The sequence below is a fragment of the Nuphar pumila genome, chromosome 2 (assembly GCF_984573655.1).
Source record: "Nuphar pumila chromosome 2, dmNupPumi1.hap1.1, whole genome shotgun sequence".
Taxonomy (NCBI): domain Eukaryota; kingdom Viridiplantae; phylum Streptophyta; class Magnoliopsida; order Nymphaeales; family Nymphaeaceae; genus Nuphar; species Nuphar pumila.
In genome coordinates, this window is record NC_143250.1 from 133,675,789 (window position 1) to 133,689,064 (window position 13,276).

A 13,276-nucleotide genomic window follows, 5' to 3' on the forward strand; every position below is an offset into this window, starting at 1 on the left:
AGGTTTCTTCTGTGATTCCAAGATCTGGCCCGAGTCCAACCCGTTTACATCTCTAACCATATCACAGTAGCAGAACTAGGAATGCAAATGGACCGGATACAGTATGGACATTTTATGAGTTGTTGCTGTTTCGACCTTAGCTGGATCCGACTTTCCTATGTATTTAGCTGATCTGGATCCGATCTGTTTGCATCCGTAAGCAGAACCACAGAGTTGGTCCCGGATTCGGTGTCACACCGGATCGGTGCAGGTCCGATCCAATGACAACCTACCTGAATACAAAGCTCTTGCCTAGGGCACAAAGGGAACCCCTACAGGCTAAAGTAGAGGGCCATCCCCTTCCCTTTCCCTCTCCAAGCCACTCTTAACTCTTTAAGGGCAACCCTTCTCTCTCTGATAACCCACCCATTAGGGCATACAGGTATCCCCTTCTTCATCACCACACACACATCTCTCTCTCTCTCTCCGTGAGCGTGAGAGCAATGGCGAAGTCGCCGGAGCACGAGATCGACGACGAGCTCTTCCAGGAGGTGTACGGAAAGGAGTACACGGGGCCGCTGGGGTCGTCAGGGAGGGCGGCACAGGAGAGCGCGAAGCCGCCGGAGAAGAGGCCGCAGCAGAGCGACGGAGAGGAAGAAGACGATCCCCGCGACCCCAACGCTGTCCCGACCGACTTCACGAGCCGCGAGGCCAAGGCGTGGGAGGCCAAGGCCAAGGCCACCGAGCGCAACTGGAAGAAGAGGAAGGAGGAGGAGATGATCTGCAAGATTTGCGGCGAGTCCGGCCACTTCACTCAGGTACTTCTTCCTTCCGCTGAGTGCGTTCGGATTGTTATTTGAATACCAGTCGAGCTTGTGGTTTTCTGCGTTAGGTTTAGTGCAAATGCAATGATTATTTCTCGGTGGACGCATGATTTCTTCCTTTTTGGGTGCAATTTTAGGGCTTCCGTTTTGCTTTTCTTCGGGCATTTTAGCGTTTGTTATGAAGCAAAATTCTGCTGGTTTCTGTAATCGTGTGCGAGGATATTCGATACGTTTTGTATATATTGATGAATAACTGAAATATGGGTACTTGTTTTGCTCTTGTTGGTTAATTAAGGTTTGCCATCTATCGTAGTTTGCATATGCTTTTCTAATTGTGGGGTGAGATCATTCCTCTCTGTACGCAGAATGATGCGTCTTCTTTTCTACCTATTTTTGCACACTTACCTTTTGGTAGGGCTGTTGGGATATTCTTGGTGACCTTTTTAGTGTTTACTGATTGCCGGGAGTTGGAACAAATGTTCTTTGTAACTGTAAGGTTGTTAGTAGTTTTTATACAAATGAACACGGAATGAGAATGAATGCAGCTCCATTTGTTTTGTCTTGTATTTTTCCTTGTTGTTCTTTCTTGTTTCACATTATGTGGTTGTTTTTCAGTTAGTTATTAGTTGGAAGCTATCCACTTCTGTTCTTTCTTTCTTACGCTAGCTGTGGATTAACTTGTGATATTGCAATGTTTGCGAACAAATGAGACTTGTAATTTTGGGTTTATTTCTCTACTTCTATTTTGGTTTTCTAGTATTCTTTGTAGGTGATATATGCCTACAAATGTGGAATTTCTGTTATTATATGATTTGGTGTTTCCTCTTTTTCCTTCTGTTTTCTTTTGTTTTTGGCCTGCTGGAAGCTCAAAAATTTTATGCTCATTTTCCTTTATTTCCGTGTGCCCTGTTGTTCTTTTTCATTGTTTGTGTTCTTCCTTTTTTTTTTGTTTTTCAATTCTGTTATCACTTGAGATTTGTAGGAGTGGATCTTTTATTTTCCTGTTTTTTTCCTCTTATATGCTGGGATAATATTTAGAGAGGCGGAACCTGATTGTTTCTTTGAAACAACTCTGTTCTGCTCATGCTTATTTTGATTTGAAATCTGGAATTTCTATCTAGTGAAAATCAATGCAATTGGATTAAGATTCTAGAGCATGTGGGGTTCAGGACACTGCAAACTGTAAAGGCAAACCATAAAAGAAGTCTGGTGCGTTAGAAGTCACAAAGTCTCATTTGTAAACATACAATATGGTATTTGAGAATTAACATGACAAGCTGACCTTATGCTCAGTCTTGAGTGTATTGTATCATTGCGTATATGTAGAAATGCTGATAAACAACACTTTGTTGTTAAGTTTATGAATATAAAAGATAAACTATGACCTTATCCATAAAATAGGAAAGAAGAAAGAATCAGAGAATGTCACACAAAAACTGGTCGTTTATGCTATAATAGGATACTATGTGTTGTTTGTCTTGATAGTGGTTTACATATTGGTTTCCATTATTTAGTGGATGGGTCTAAGTCTTCTGTGCTGATAAGTTTGGACTATAGCTAATTTTGTAGGCTCGGCTGCTAATGCAAAAATACTGCAAAGGCGGGATTCCATTAGTATTGTCAATGTTCTATGTGAAGATGCCATTGGACCCAGTGGTCACATTTTTTTTGCATCTTATGCTATAACTTTTCTTTATCTTTAGTTTGTTCTGGTGTTTTCTTGAATGAAACTAGCCAGAGAACTGAACCAAGAAGATTCTATCTATACAAGATCCTATTCACAAGACAGTATGAGATTTTCTAGATGGGTGATAAATTTGTTATGATGGCATATCTGGTTTTGAGCAAAACCTGTGGTCCTTTATGGCTAGGGATGGCAGTGGACCGGGGGAAAGCGGGGCCCCGCCCCGCTTGGACCGGGGATGAAGGGTATGAAACGGGGATGGAGGCGGGGACGAAGGTTAAAATCCATCCCCGTCCGGGGGTGGAGGCGGGGATGGACTGGCACGTTCCCCCGCCCCGCCCCGCCCCATCCTCGCCCTGGCCCGGCCCCGGCCCATCCCCGCCCCATCCCCGTCCCGGCCCCGCCCCATCCCCGTCCCGGCCCCGCCCCATCCCCGCCCCCAACCCTTTATATTTTTACTGTTTACTAACCCTAACTCCCTTCCCTAATTTCCTAACCTTGGAGCCGTCGAGCCGGGCCGTCGCCTCTTCCCCTTCCCCATCCGCATTATCATTGTAGCCGGGCCGTCGCCGACCACCGTTGGCCGTCGCAGGGGGAGGCCTCCACCCTCATACTCAGCCTCCTCTGCAAGCTCGACGGGAGGGCGGAGCTCTACCGAGACGTACCCCTCTCCTACCTCTTCCTTACGAACAATCTTCAGTACATCATCGTTAAGGTGCAGAGCTCCGATCTCCGACTCGTCCTCGGTGACGCTTGGGTGCGAATGCACACCAAGAAGCTTCGGCAGTACGTCGCTAACTACGAGCGCATGGCGTGGAGCGAGGTCGTGGCGGCCATGGCGGAGATGCCGGTGGTGATCGATGCCGAAAGCGCGAGGCGGGCTTTCAGGCGGTTCAACTCTGCCTTCGAGGAGGCATACCGGGCGCAGACTGCATCGATCGTGGTGGAGGACATGAAACGGGGATGAAGGCGGAAACGGGGACGGGGCGGGGACGGGGACGGGGCGGGGGTGGAGGACATGAAACGAGGATGAAGGCGGGGGTGGAGGATAAAATCCATCCCCGCCGAGGAGGCGGGGCGGGGGTGGAGGATAAAATTTTGAGGCGGGGCAGGGGTGGAAACCTCGTCCCCCGCCCCACTGCCATCCCTATTTATGGCTACTAATGGAAGTTCTAGTCTATGTTAATTTTGTGGGTTTTGCTCTCTCTCTACCACAACACACACAGTGTGTGTGTGTGGTAGAGAGAGAGCAAAACCCACAAAATTAACATAGACTAGAACTTCCATTATAATATATGTATAGTATGTAAGTGTGTGTATGTATCATAGTCACCAGTATCATTCAAGGAAATTTATCGCCGAGGGTTTTTCTCGGAGATATTTTTCAATAAGTGTTTTTTCTTGGAAAAATCTCAGGAAAATCTTTGGAATTTTAAAATTCAAAAAAAAAATAAAAATAATATGAAAGATAAGAAAATAATAGATTTTGTATCATTTTCTTGCAAAAATTATAAGGAAATATGTTTGAAAAGTCAAATAAAAAAAGAAACAGAAGAAACAAGGCTTAAAATATATATAAATGGGATTTTTTTGAAGTATCGCAAACATATAATATTGCAGTATTTTGGATTCTGGCAATATTTCAATATTTTGCCCATAATATCTGCTTACCTTAAATTGCCAATAATTATGTGTGATATTCCAAAATATCGGTGATATTGGTGACTATGATATGCATGTATAGCTCCTCAATATTGGTTAAAGCAAAGTGGGGGATGCAATTTCTTATGACCACATATTTTTTTAATAGACCATGAGAAAATCTTGATTTTTAACAAGGAATAAAAATTGAAAATAATTCAACAAAAAAATAAAACAGATTTTAGTAATTATTTCTTATTGTATACAAAGAAACATGGTTTTGAAAACAGAGAAAAAGAATAATAGGGAAATAATCAGATTTGTATTACATAAACAAATAAATAGTGTAAAAGGTTACAAAACATGTCATGATAGTTGATAGTGGTTATGATCAAGGTTGTAAGTATCGTAGCATTACCCATATCAGTCGGGCCCAAAATAAGATACATATTATATTGTATCGCTGTCATAGGGATTCAGCCAGACAGTTGCCGCACCCGCGTGCGGTCAACCTGACTCTGGGTGCGGTCAACACACCTAAGGTCATTTTGGTCCATTTTTAATTATTTTTTAATTTTTTGCCCTATGAAATGGGCTGCGGAATTTTAAAAAAAATTCTTTGGGGGGGGGGGGGCTGCCCCCTATAACCCCCCTAGGGGCAGCCCCCCTGGACCCCCGCTCGCGCCGGGGGAAACCCTCCGACCCCCCTTCTCTCTCTCTCTCTCTCTCTCTCTCTATATATATATATATATATATATATATATATATTGCCGCACCCCGCACCCAAGGTTTTTGAAAGTCCCGCACCTGCACCCATGTGACAATTGTATCGTAAAAAATCACAATTTTTTTAATATTTTTTTTTCAAAAATTTCAAAAAAATCATGAAAAACCAGAAAATAGCAAAAATTCTAAAAAGACTATAACACATGAAAATGATGAACTGCATAAAATACAACCATAAAATCACATATGAAGCATTTATGTTTGTATGAGCTGCATAAGACATCATCAAACATCAACTATCTAACAAGAACAATGCAAAATATTAAATATCTTGCAATTAAGAACGTGGTGCAAGATTCATACTTTCATATTACATAAGCAAAAACAAAATAACCAAGTTTCGAATACTTAAGTGTTAAATAGCCAAGTTTTTTGAAAATATAACCTCAATCATCATCATTATCTTCTTCTTCTCCTCCTCCTTCGACATTCACATCATCCCTAATACACATGGGCTCTTCATCATTTATCTCTTATACTCCTTTGACGTTGATCCACTAAATGTCCTCTTCATTCAAAATGTGTGCTTCTTCTTTAACCCATATATCTAATACATCAAAAATTTTCAAACTGATGGGATCAAATTGGTCTTTGTGCCTCCTTGATGATAACATTTCTATTTGTTTAAAAAGATGACATGAAAAATTAAAATTAGTTATATTTTGTATGATATATATTTTTTTAAATAAACACATGAAAATAACAAATAAACTTTATAATTTTATATACTTCTGCTTTAACCGTAAGTTGGAGTAAACGTAGGCGTGGTCATTGAGCCTTTTGTGCTCCAATCTATTTATTCTTTTTGTATAGATTTGCTCAAAGACGTTCCTATTTTTTTCGCATCCACTTTAAAAATGCAAATGACAAAAACTCCCAAATTTGGAACATCACTTCTAAACCTGATCCACCACATATCTGAAAAAAAGAACAAGAAAATGAGAAATCAACAAGACAAAAACAGATACAATCATACAAAACATAACTAAATAATAATATGAAATTAAAATTGAAATAAACAAAATAAATTACCTGAATGTATCGTGACCCAGTTTCACACTACTGTAGGTGTCCCCATATCATACAATGCATTATCATAAATTTTCATTTTTTTATGAATTTGATCTTTAATGCTATAATCAGAGTTTAACCTTTTGATGCAATCCGAAAGTCTTTTGTTGACTCCCTTGTCCATTTTAAACATAAGAGAGTATCTAAATGCATGATTTAAATAATATGTTGCAATATGAAGTTGCTCAGCCCACCTATGATCAATGATGTTTTATATAGGCATGTATAATTTTTTCTTTCTATTCAAATTATCTCTAATGACCTCTTTTGCCTTATCTATGACCGCATAGAGACAACCCATAGTTAGTTTGTCTTCACCGTCAACCAATTGAAGCACCTTCACCAAAGGTATCACGCATTAATCCTATAATTCACTTCTAAATACAATATCTACAATTTATCTGGGCTTTCTTTTTTGTGTATGGGGATATGCATTCTACTTATCTGCTGAAAACATTTGTTTAGCGCGGTTCTATTCTTTATTAGAGTTTGCATTGTCAAAAAATTCATAGCAAGCTAGTAATTACGAATCAACTCAGCACCACTACTGTACTTTTTCATTAGGCTCAAAATCCATGTATGATTTTAATTAAATTTAGTAATTTTTGTCAACATTCAATTATGTGCTTTATTTCATCCATGCTGCTGATGTCTTCAAGCATGAGGTCTATGTATTGGTCTGTACACATTGTCCAAAAGAATGACCCATAAATTTCTGCCAGTTCTTTACTTGCTGCCCTATAATTTGCTGTATTATCAGTAATAATTTAAACAATATGTTGAGGTTGAACCTTTTACACAACTTGATCAAATACCCTGAGCAATGCATCTGTTGTCTTGGGAGTATCAGACAAATCAATTGACTTCAAAACATAGTTTTTTGGTGCAAAAGATAAAAAAAATTATCAAGGTCCTTGACTTTTTGTCTGTCCACTCATTTGCCACGATGCTACACTCAGTTTCTCTTCATGACTGTCTCATCTCATTACAATATGACTTCACTTCATTCACGTTAGTATCTAAAATTTTTCTCTCAAGGTAGGATATGAAGACATTTTGATATCCAGGCTCGATACTGGTTATAACATTTGTCATGACCTGAAAATAAAAAGATTTTGTCGCATTGAAAGGAATGTAGGCATCATAAAACCATCTCCCAACCGCGACATTTGCTTGCTCGACTAAATGCTGAGGAGTTATAGCAGTACGAATATTGGGTTGCGCCTCAGGGGCAGTCGTACGAGGGAAAAAAACTCTTAATAGACTCTCTAGCTTTACCTCCTCTCAAAGAACTCTCTCAATTTTTTTGTGTGTTTGCGACACTATTACTACTAGCACTGGCCACACCTTTTTCTTTCACTGCAAAACTTCATACTTTTGATGCTATGATAAGGGTTGTAGGTTCAAAAGTAGGGAGTTCATCTTCGTCCTCTTAGGGCTGCTCATATCCCATTTTTGCATCACTCATTTATTTTTCTTTTTTTCTCTCAGATAAGTGAGTAATTGTTGATATTGTCATTTCACGGTATCTGGCAAATTCCTGGACATGCAAGGGGCAACATTGAGATGTGTCTCGACTACATGATGCTTCAACCAAGAGATGCTACATGAAAAAATATTATGGCAATAGTTGCACTCAATTTTCAATCGGTTTTCACTCATTACTTGAGTGCCCTATTGATGCCATATTCCCTAAAAAATGCTTAATAAGAAGCAAAAAATAAGGATTTTTTACCTTTAACTCCTTCGAGTGAAAAAATGATGGAACATTGGAAATGCACTCTTGAGCAAACTGTAAAATCGCTCTCATGACTCTTATGATGCGTGGATACCCCTCTAATAGCCTCTACATTAATGAGGAAGTCAGCCCTCAAGAGTTCTTAGAAACACGATTCATCATTTTTTAAAGTGCATCGAAGGTGTATCGTACGATCCGGTATGATACAGGGTTGTATCGTACGATACACACAATACAGATATTATACACACTCGTATCGCGACACAAGTGTGTATCATATTTTTTTTCCATAGTAACGATACGTATCATACCACATCGTACGATACTGTAGGGTACAATACAACATTGGTTATGATATCATCCGTGTTTGTGTTTAACTTGTTAAGTGGTTTTAGTGTACTGCCATGATATTTTCAGTATACTGCCTATGCACATGGCTGTGTGTGTGTGTGTGTGTGTGTGTATGTTTTCCAATAATGTTGAAAACCTATTGGGAATAAAAAAGAATCAGATATTTTATGACAAATAAACAATAATAAAGAGTAACTAAAAATTTCAGCTTAGTGTCCTGATATCTGCACGATGTTATCAAGTTCTCTAGATACAATTATTTAATAATTAAATGGCTTTTTTTGTGATAATATCATTGATATTTTCAGTGTATCACCATATATTTTTTTCTTCAATTTTACAATTAATTGGTTTTCACAGGGAGTAATCTTCAGTGCTCTTCTTTCTTTCCATTTCAAATTTATTTGATCCGCACATACATGCATTTATAGTTTCATAGACATGCTTGAGGAAGATACACGTTATTTTCTTTTTATTTATTTGTCAAACTTTAGAATTCTTCTCATGCAGAGAGGGAATGACGGTATGATGATAAGTGGTTTTATTTTTGTTGCTGTCCTTGTGATTCTTCTTATTTGCCTAACATTGGTTTTGTGTTATTCTTGTTTTCCTCCTTTTCTTCTTATGCCTCACATGTATATCATATACAGGGATGCCCATCTACTCTTGGTTCAAATCGCAAGTCTGCAGAATTCATTGAAAGGGTTCCTGCAAGAGACAAACATGTACGGGCATTATTTTCAGAAAAAGTGGTGAACAGGATTGAGAAGGATGTGGGATGCAAACTTAAAATGGATGAGCGGTTCATAATAGTTAGTGGAAAAGATAGACTGATTTTGGCAAAAGGCGTGGAAGCTGTGAGGAAGGTAATACAAGACGTGGACAGGGTTAAAAACAAAGGACCATCTGGTCATCAGAATGCAAAATCTAGGTCACCTGAGACCCATGTTAGTCCTCATTTACGGCGGTCAATGTCTCAAAGGTCTCATTCTAGTCCTAGAAATCCACCAAAGCACCATCCAAGGATGTACAGTCAAGAAAAGGTTGTGGAAGACCATTTGCGTGAAGACCTGCAACAGTTGTCCAGGGGTTCTCCACAAGGTAGGGGCTGCCTAGAATATGTTATCAGCTTTGTAGAAATCTGGTAAATCCATGCATGAAGCTTCTAGAAACCTTTTTGCATACTTATGTATATTGATTTTTACTTTGTAATGGAAATTTAATGACATTTACTGTTGACGGCGATTGTTTTGCAGCAAGAGGTAAGTTCAAGTTCGAATCTGAAGTAATTTACCAAGTGAATCAGTCAGATTGTCACCAATGCAAAATTATTTATTGAAAGCATAGCCAAGACTTGTATGTGTTGGATGGTTTCAAGGTTCATCTATTTCTATATTCATTGCTGCTTCCAGTATATTATAGCCTTTTATTAAGCTACAGACTTAGGCGTATCGAAACAAATTGGGGCTTCACTGTTGACAAATTCTTCATTTCGTGAAGCTTTTGGTATTGATGGAGCTAGAGGGCGATCAAGGTCTCCACAAGGTGCCACTTTTCCAGGCGATGGATTTAATGTTTATGATAGTCATAAACAGAATGCTGGGGTGCAGAGGACAGGTAGTTGGGATGTCGATGGACGTGGGCTGGATATACACTCCAATCATAAGTATGACTCTCATGCCTTTCCACAAAGTTTTGAGGAGTTAGACATGGACTACAGGAGGGAAGCAATGGAATTAGCTAGACAGCGAGATAAGGAAAGAGATGAAGAGAGCCATAGGCATCGTGAGGTTTGTACTTTGCCTTCTATGGGTGAATCATTTTTCAATTATAACCCTGCGGGTGCACTTTGTGTTTAGGTTGTGTGTGCTCCATATGGTCTTGCCACATGTTGAGTCAGAATCACCTTGAAGCCAAATTTTGCTAGTAGCTTGGTATGATTTTATATTAAACCCTTGTGTGTGGACTAAGGTGGTTCATGGTGTGGTTGCCAGGTTCTTTAATTAAAGGAAAAAAAATGCTTGTGACCTGGCATTCCAAGTATATCAAATCCCTTTTAGTTCAAATGAACCTAGCCCAGTGGACTGTGGTCTTTGGGCTTACGTGACCAGTGACCTGCAACCATCGAACACCATGATGTTTCATGAAACTAAAAAATTCCAAGATAATAATAAACTGGTTTTGTGAGATTGAGCTGTCAAAATCTTTAGCTGATACTTTGTGCATTATTAACCACATGAGCTATTGGTTTAAACGCCCGATGGCTTGACTTGGTGATTCATCTGAGTGAACTGGGTCAGCCCATTGACATGGTCCACATATATGGACCTTGATCATCACCATGGTCATGAAGCCTTGATAATTTTCCAGCCCATTGGCTTGACTTGGTGATTCATCTGAGTCAACTGGGTCAGTGATTGCCTGGTCCACATATATGGACCTTGATCATCATCATAAAGCCTTGTCCAAAATACATCAATCTTGATAATTTTCCATTTATTTTAAGCTTTCTGTTTATGTATTCAGCGTGGATATATGTCACTTATATCCAGCACATAAGTCATGTGCATTGTGTGGGGTTTTCACTGTTCATGGACATGTTAAAGAATATCCTCAAAAGCCATTTTCATCTGAATTTTGTTGACTCTTATGTTCATCCAAAAGTGGGATTCCTTTTGTGTTACCTTTTGGCGTATTATTGTGGATCTATGTTTTTATGAGTTCGCCAATATCTTTAGTCTTGGCCATATGCAAGCCAATCATTGAACATGATTATTAATGTTAAAGGCTGTATCTTCTCTTGGACATTCATTTTATTATATATCTTTATATAAGAATCCAAATAATATGGTTGTTAACGTTATTGGAAGTGTATAGGAATGTCAATGATAGAGTTTTTTATTTTCATATGAACCCATTTTCAGGTTTACTTTCATTAACGTACAGTATTCTAATTTTCCCAATTACTGATTAGGTTGTAGAATTAATTACCTTGTACATAGTTATTGTTAGTTGATATACTAATTAGGATCTATGTTCTATAATTCATAGTTTGATGCTATATCTTTTTATTGTTAGTGAAGTGTTAATTTGTTAATCTCACCATATATATACAAAAAAAATTATATTTATACAATATATTTATACCATTTCTATGTGTAACAGTACATTCAATGAAACCAGATGGGTTGGCCAGGCCTAGTCCTGAGTCAAGACCAAACAAGTTTAGCCACACGCATGGGGTTTTCACATTATGGTTGTTTTTGAACATTTGGATAGAGGGCTGGGCTTTCTTGATCAAAGACTGCCTTCCAGTGTTTGGTTTGCGCAATATAGGATCTTGCATGTAATCTCATCTGGTGTTAAGTTCCTTTTTAAAAATTTTTGTTTCCTCCTATTAAAGAAGAAGTCTGCATGTCCAATTGTAGCTGTTTTAGTCATTTCACCTAGCCCTTGAGCTTGTCTAACTCTGACTTTGTTATGACTATGCAGTCCATCAAGGAAATGGGAGATGCCTACATTAAGAAGCTGGCTACGCTGAGAGTAGCCCATGCTAAACAATGGGAAGAATTTTTGCTTGCAGACGCACAAAGATGGCAGGATATTCGCCAGCATGTGTCAGAACCAAGTTTTACCTCTTATCCTCGCACTAGCTTCCCTGATTATGAGCAATCTGCTGGTGCTTCCCACTATTCAAGTAATTTGCGAGTAGATTCAAGGAACAGGTACCCATTCACAGATAGTTTTGCATCTGCTAGGCCTCAAGATTTGTATGGTGAATTTCAGCATCAGAGACGTGAGGATTATGGGAAGGAATACCAAAGATACTGAAGTTATCTAAGCAAAATCTTGTGGTGAGTTCTCAATGATTGCTTGTCTTTGTTCTGGTTGTTTTCTCTTGGTTGTCATTTTTTTGTGATGATTTTGAGGTAGTGAAACTCATCAGTCTGGTGGCAAACTCAGCAATGTAAAACATCACTCCTGAAAACATTCGAGATTTTCTTCATGAAGGGGAAAACATGTATAGATTGATGGCATCCTAAGAACGTTTGAATTTAGAAAGTATCAATGTCATTTCTCTGCTACAGGTGGGTAAGACTTCATTTTTGTTGTGCATGTATTCATCTCCTTTTCTTCAAAAATGTGTTTATGCTTCTGTTTATTTTCTACTGCACTGGTTATTGTGCACCTTTATTGGTGGGAAACACAAATAGATATTAGAGCTGGACCATTCTGTCTAAGCATAAGCATTGGCTGATGATTATCGCATTTGCAATCAAAATCGATGTATCTTTAGAATGTTTGAATCTGGAAGGAACCAATGTCATTTCTCTGCTATAGGTGGTAAAACTTCATTTTTGTTACGTTTATAATTTTTCTCTTTTCTCAAAAATATGTTTTCTGCTTCTGTTCATGTCTATTTCCCTTATTATTGTGCACCTTTACTGCTGGCATGTGCAGTCTACTACAGTGAACACATGCCAATTTTATATGATTGGCCTTTGTTGCTCATCTTTTGCAGGCTGCAAGTCGTGGAGTTTTCTAGTTTTTGGGAAGATCGGGTGTCTCAGCAGTTGCAAGTTGATGTTTTGGGATGAGATGGACACTTTTTTGTTCCCGGATCTTAGGGTGATACTAATTAGGCTTTTGATGCGCTATCCCATGTTAATATTATTGCTTTTCTGGATGTTCTCTGAATACGATAATGTTCCCTCCTGTGCAATGCCAGTTTTCCCAACATTCATGAATATGCAGCTTTTGATTGTGGAAAAAAATATGTTTTAGTTTCTGTTTCACTCAAGGTTGGTTATATTTGAGTCGTGAAATGAGTCTACTTTCTTCTCTTACTGGTTTGGCTAAAAAAAGAGGTGGCTAGGTCTTCAGGTTCTTGTAACGTATTGTTTACATTCTGCCAGGAGCTGCATGTCCATATGTCAAAATAATTTCTGTGATCGCATAGTTATGATTGACATGATCGAGGAAAGAAAAAAGACACGAAAAAACTTTGAAGCTTTCATATGCATCATCTTCTCTTTTTCCTTCCGGCATTAGTCATTGTGCCCTTCAGCCCTACATGCAATGTTATGGCATCAAGACAGGCTAGGTTGTCCATCCCAAGGGGCTGCCCACGTGGTCTCAGCTTGTGGATGTCACCCCTACCCTGAGTTCGAGTCCTTGCATGGGTGCTCATTTCTGCAAGGC

The 13,276-nt window shown here is 39.0% G+C and overlaps 1 protein-coding gene across 2 annotated transcripts; it reads left to right on the top strand.

Annotated features, from left to right (window-relative positions):
* Positions 1-303: 303 nt before the first annotated feature.
* On the top strand, positions 304-12,870 carry LOC149847164 (Zinc knuckle (CCHC-type) family protein). Of its 2 annotated transcripts, XR_016430360.1 has the most exons (6): positions 304-797; positions 8,725-9,175; positions 9,575-9,864; positions 11,567-11,928; positions 12,038-12,162; positions 12,597-12,870. XR_016430360.1 is itself a non-coding variant. In XM_089996855.1 (5 exons), exons 1-4 carry the CDS (start codon positions 483-485, stop codon positions 11,903-11,905), a joined length of 1,395 nt encoding a protein of 464 aa, XP_089852981.1. In that variant the 5' UTR covers positions 304-482; the 3' UTR covers positions 11,906-11,928; positions 12,597-12,870. The 2 variants fall into 2 exon arrangements, 1 of the variants encoding a protein (XP_089852981.1); XM_089996855.1 differs by lacking the exon at positions 12,038-12,162.
* The last annotated feature ends 406 nt before the right edge of the window (positions 12,871-13,276 follow it).

Coding starts and splice junctions, on each gene's coding strand:
- LOC149847164 (XM_089996855.1), top strand. CDS start 483: ATGGCGAAGTCGCCGGAGCACGAGATCGACGACGAGCTCTTCCAGGAG. Junction 798..8,724: donor AGTCCGGCCACTTCACTCAG/GTACTTCTTCCT, acceptor TATCATATACAG/GGATGCCCATCTACTCTTGG. Junction 9,176..9,574: donor GTCCAGGGGTTCTCCACAAG/GTAGGGGCTGCC, acceptor CATTTCGTGAAG/CTTTTGGTATTGATGGAGCT.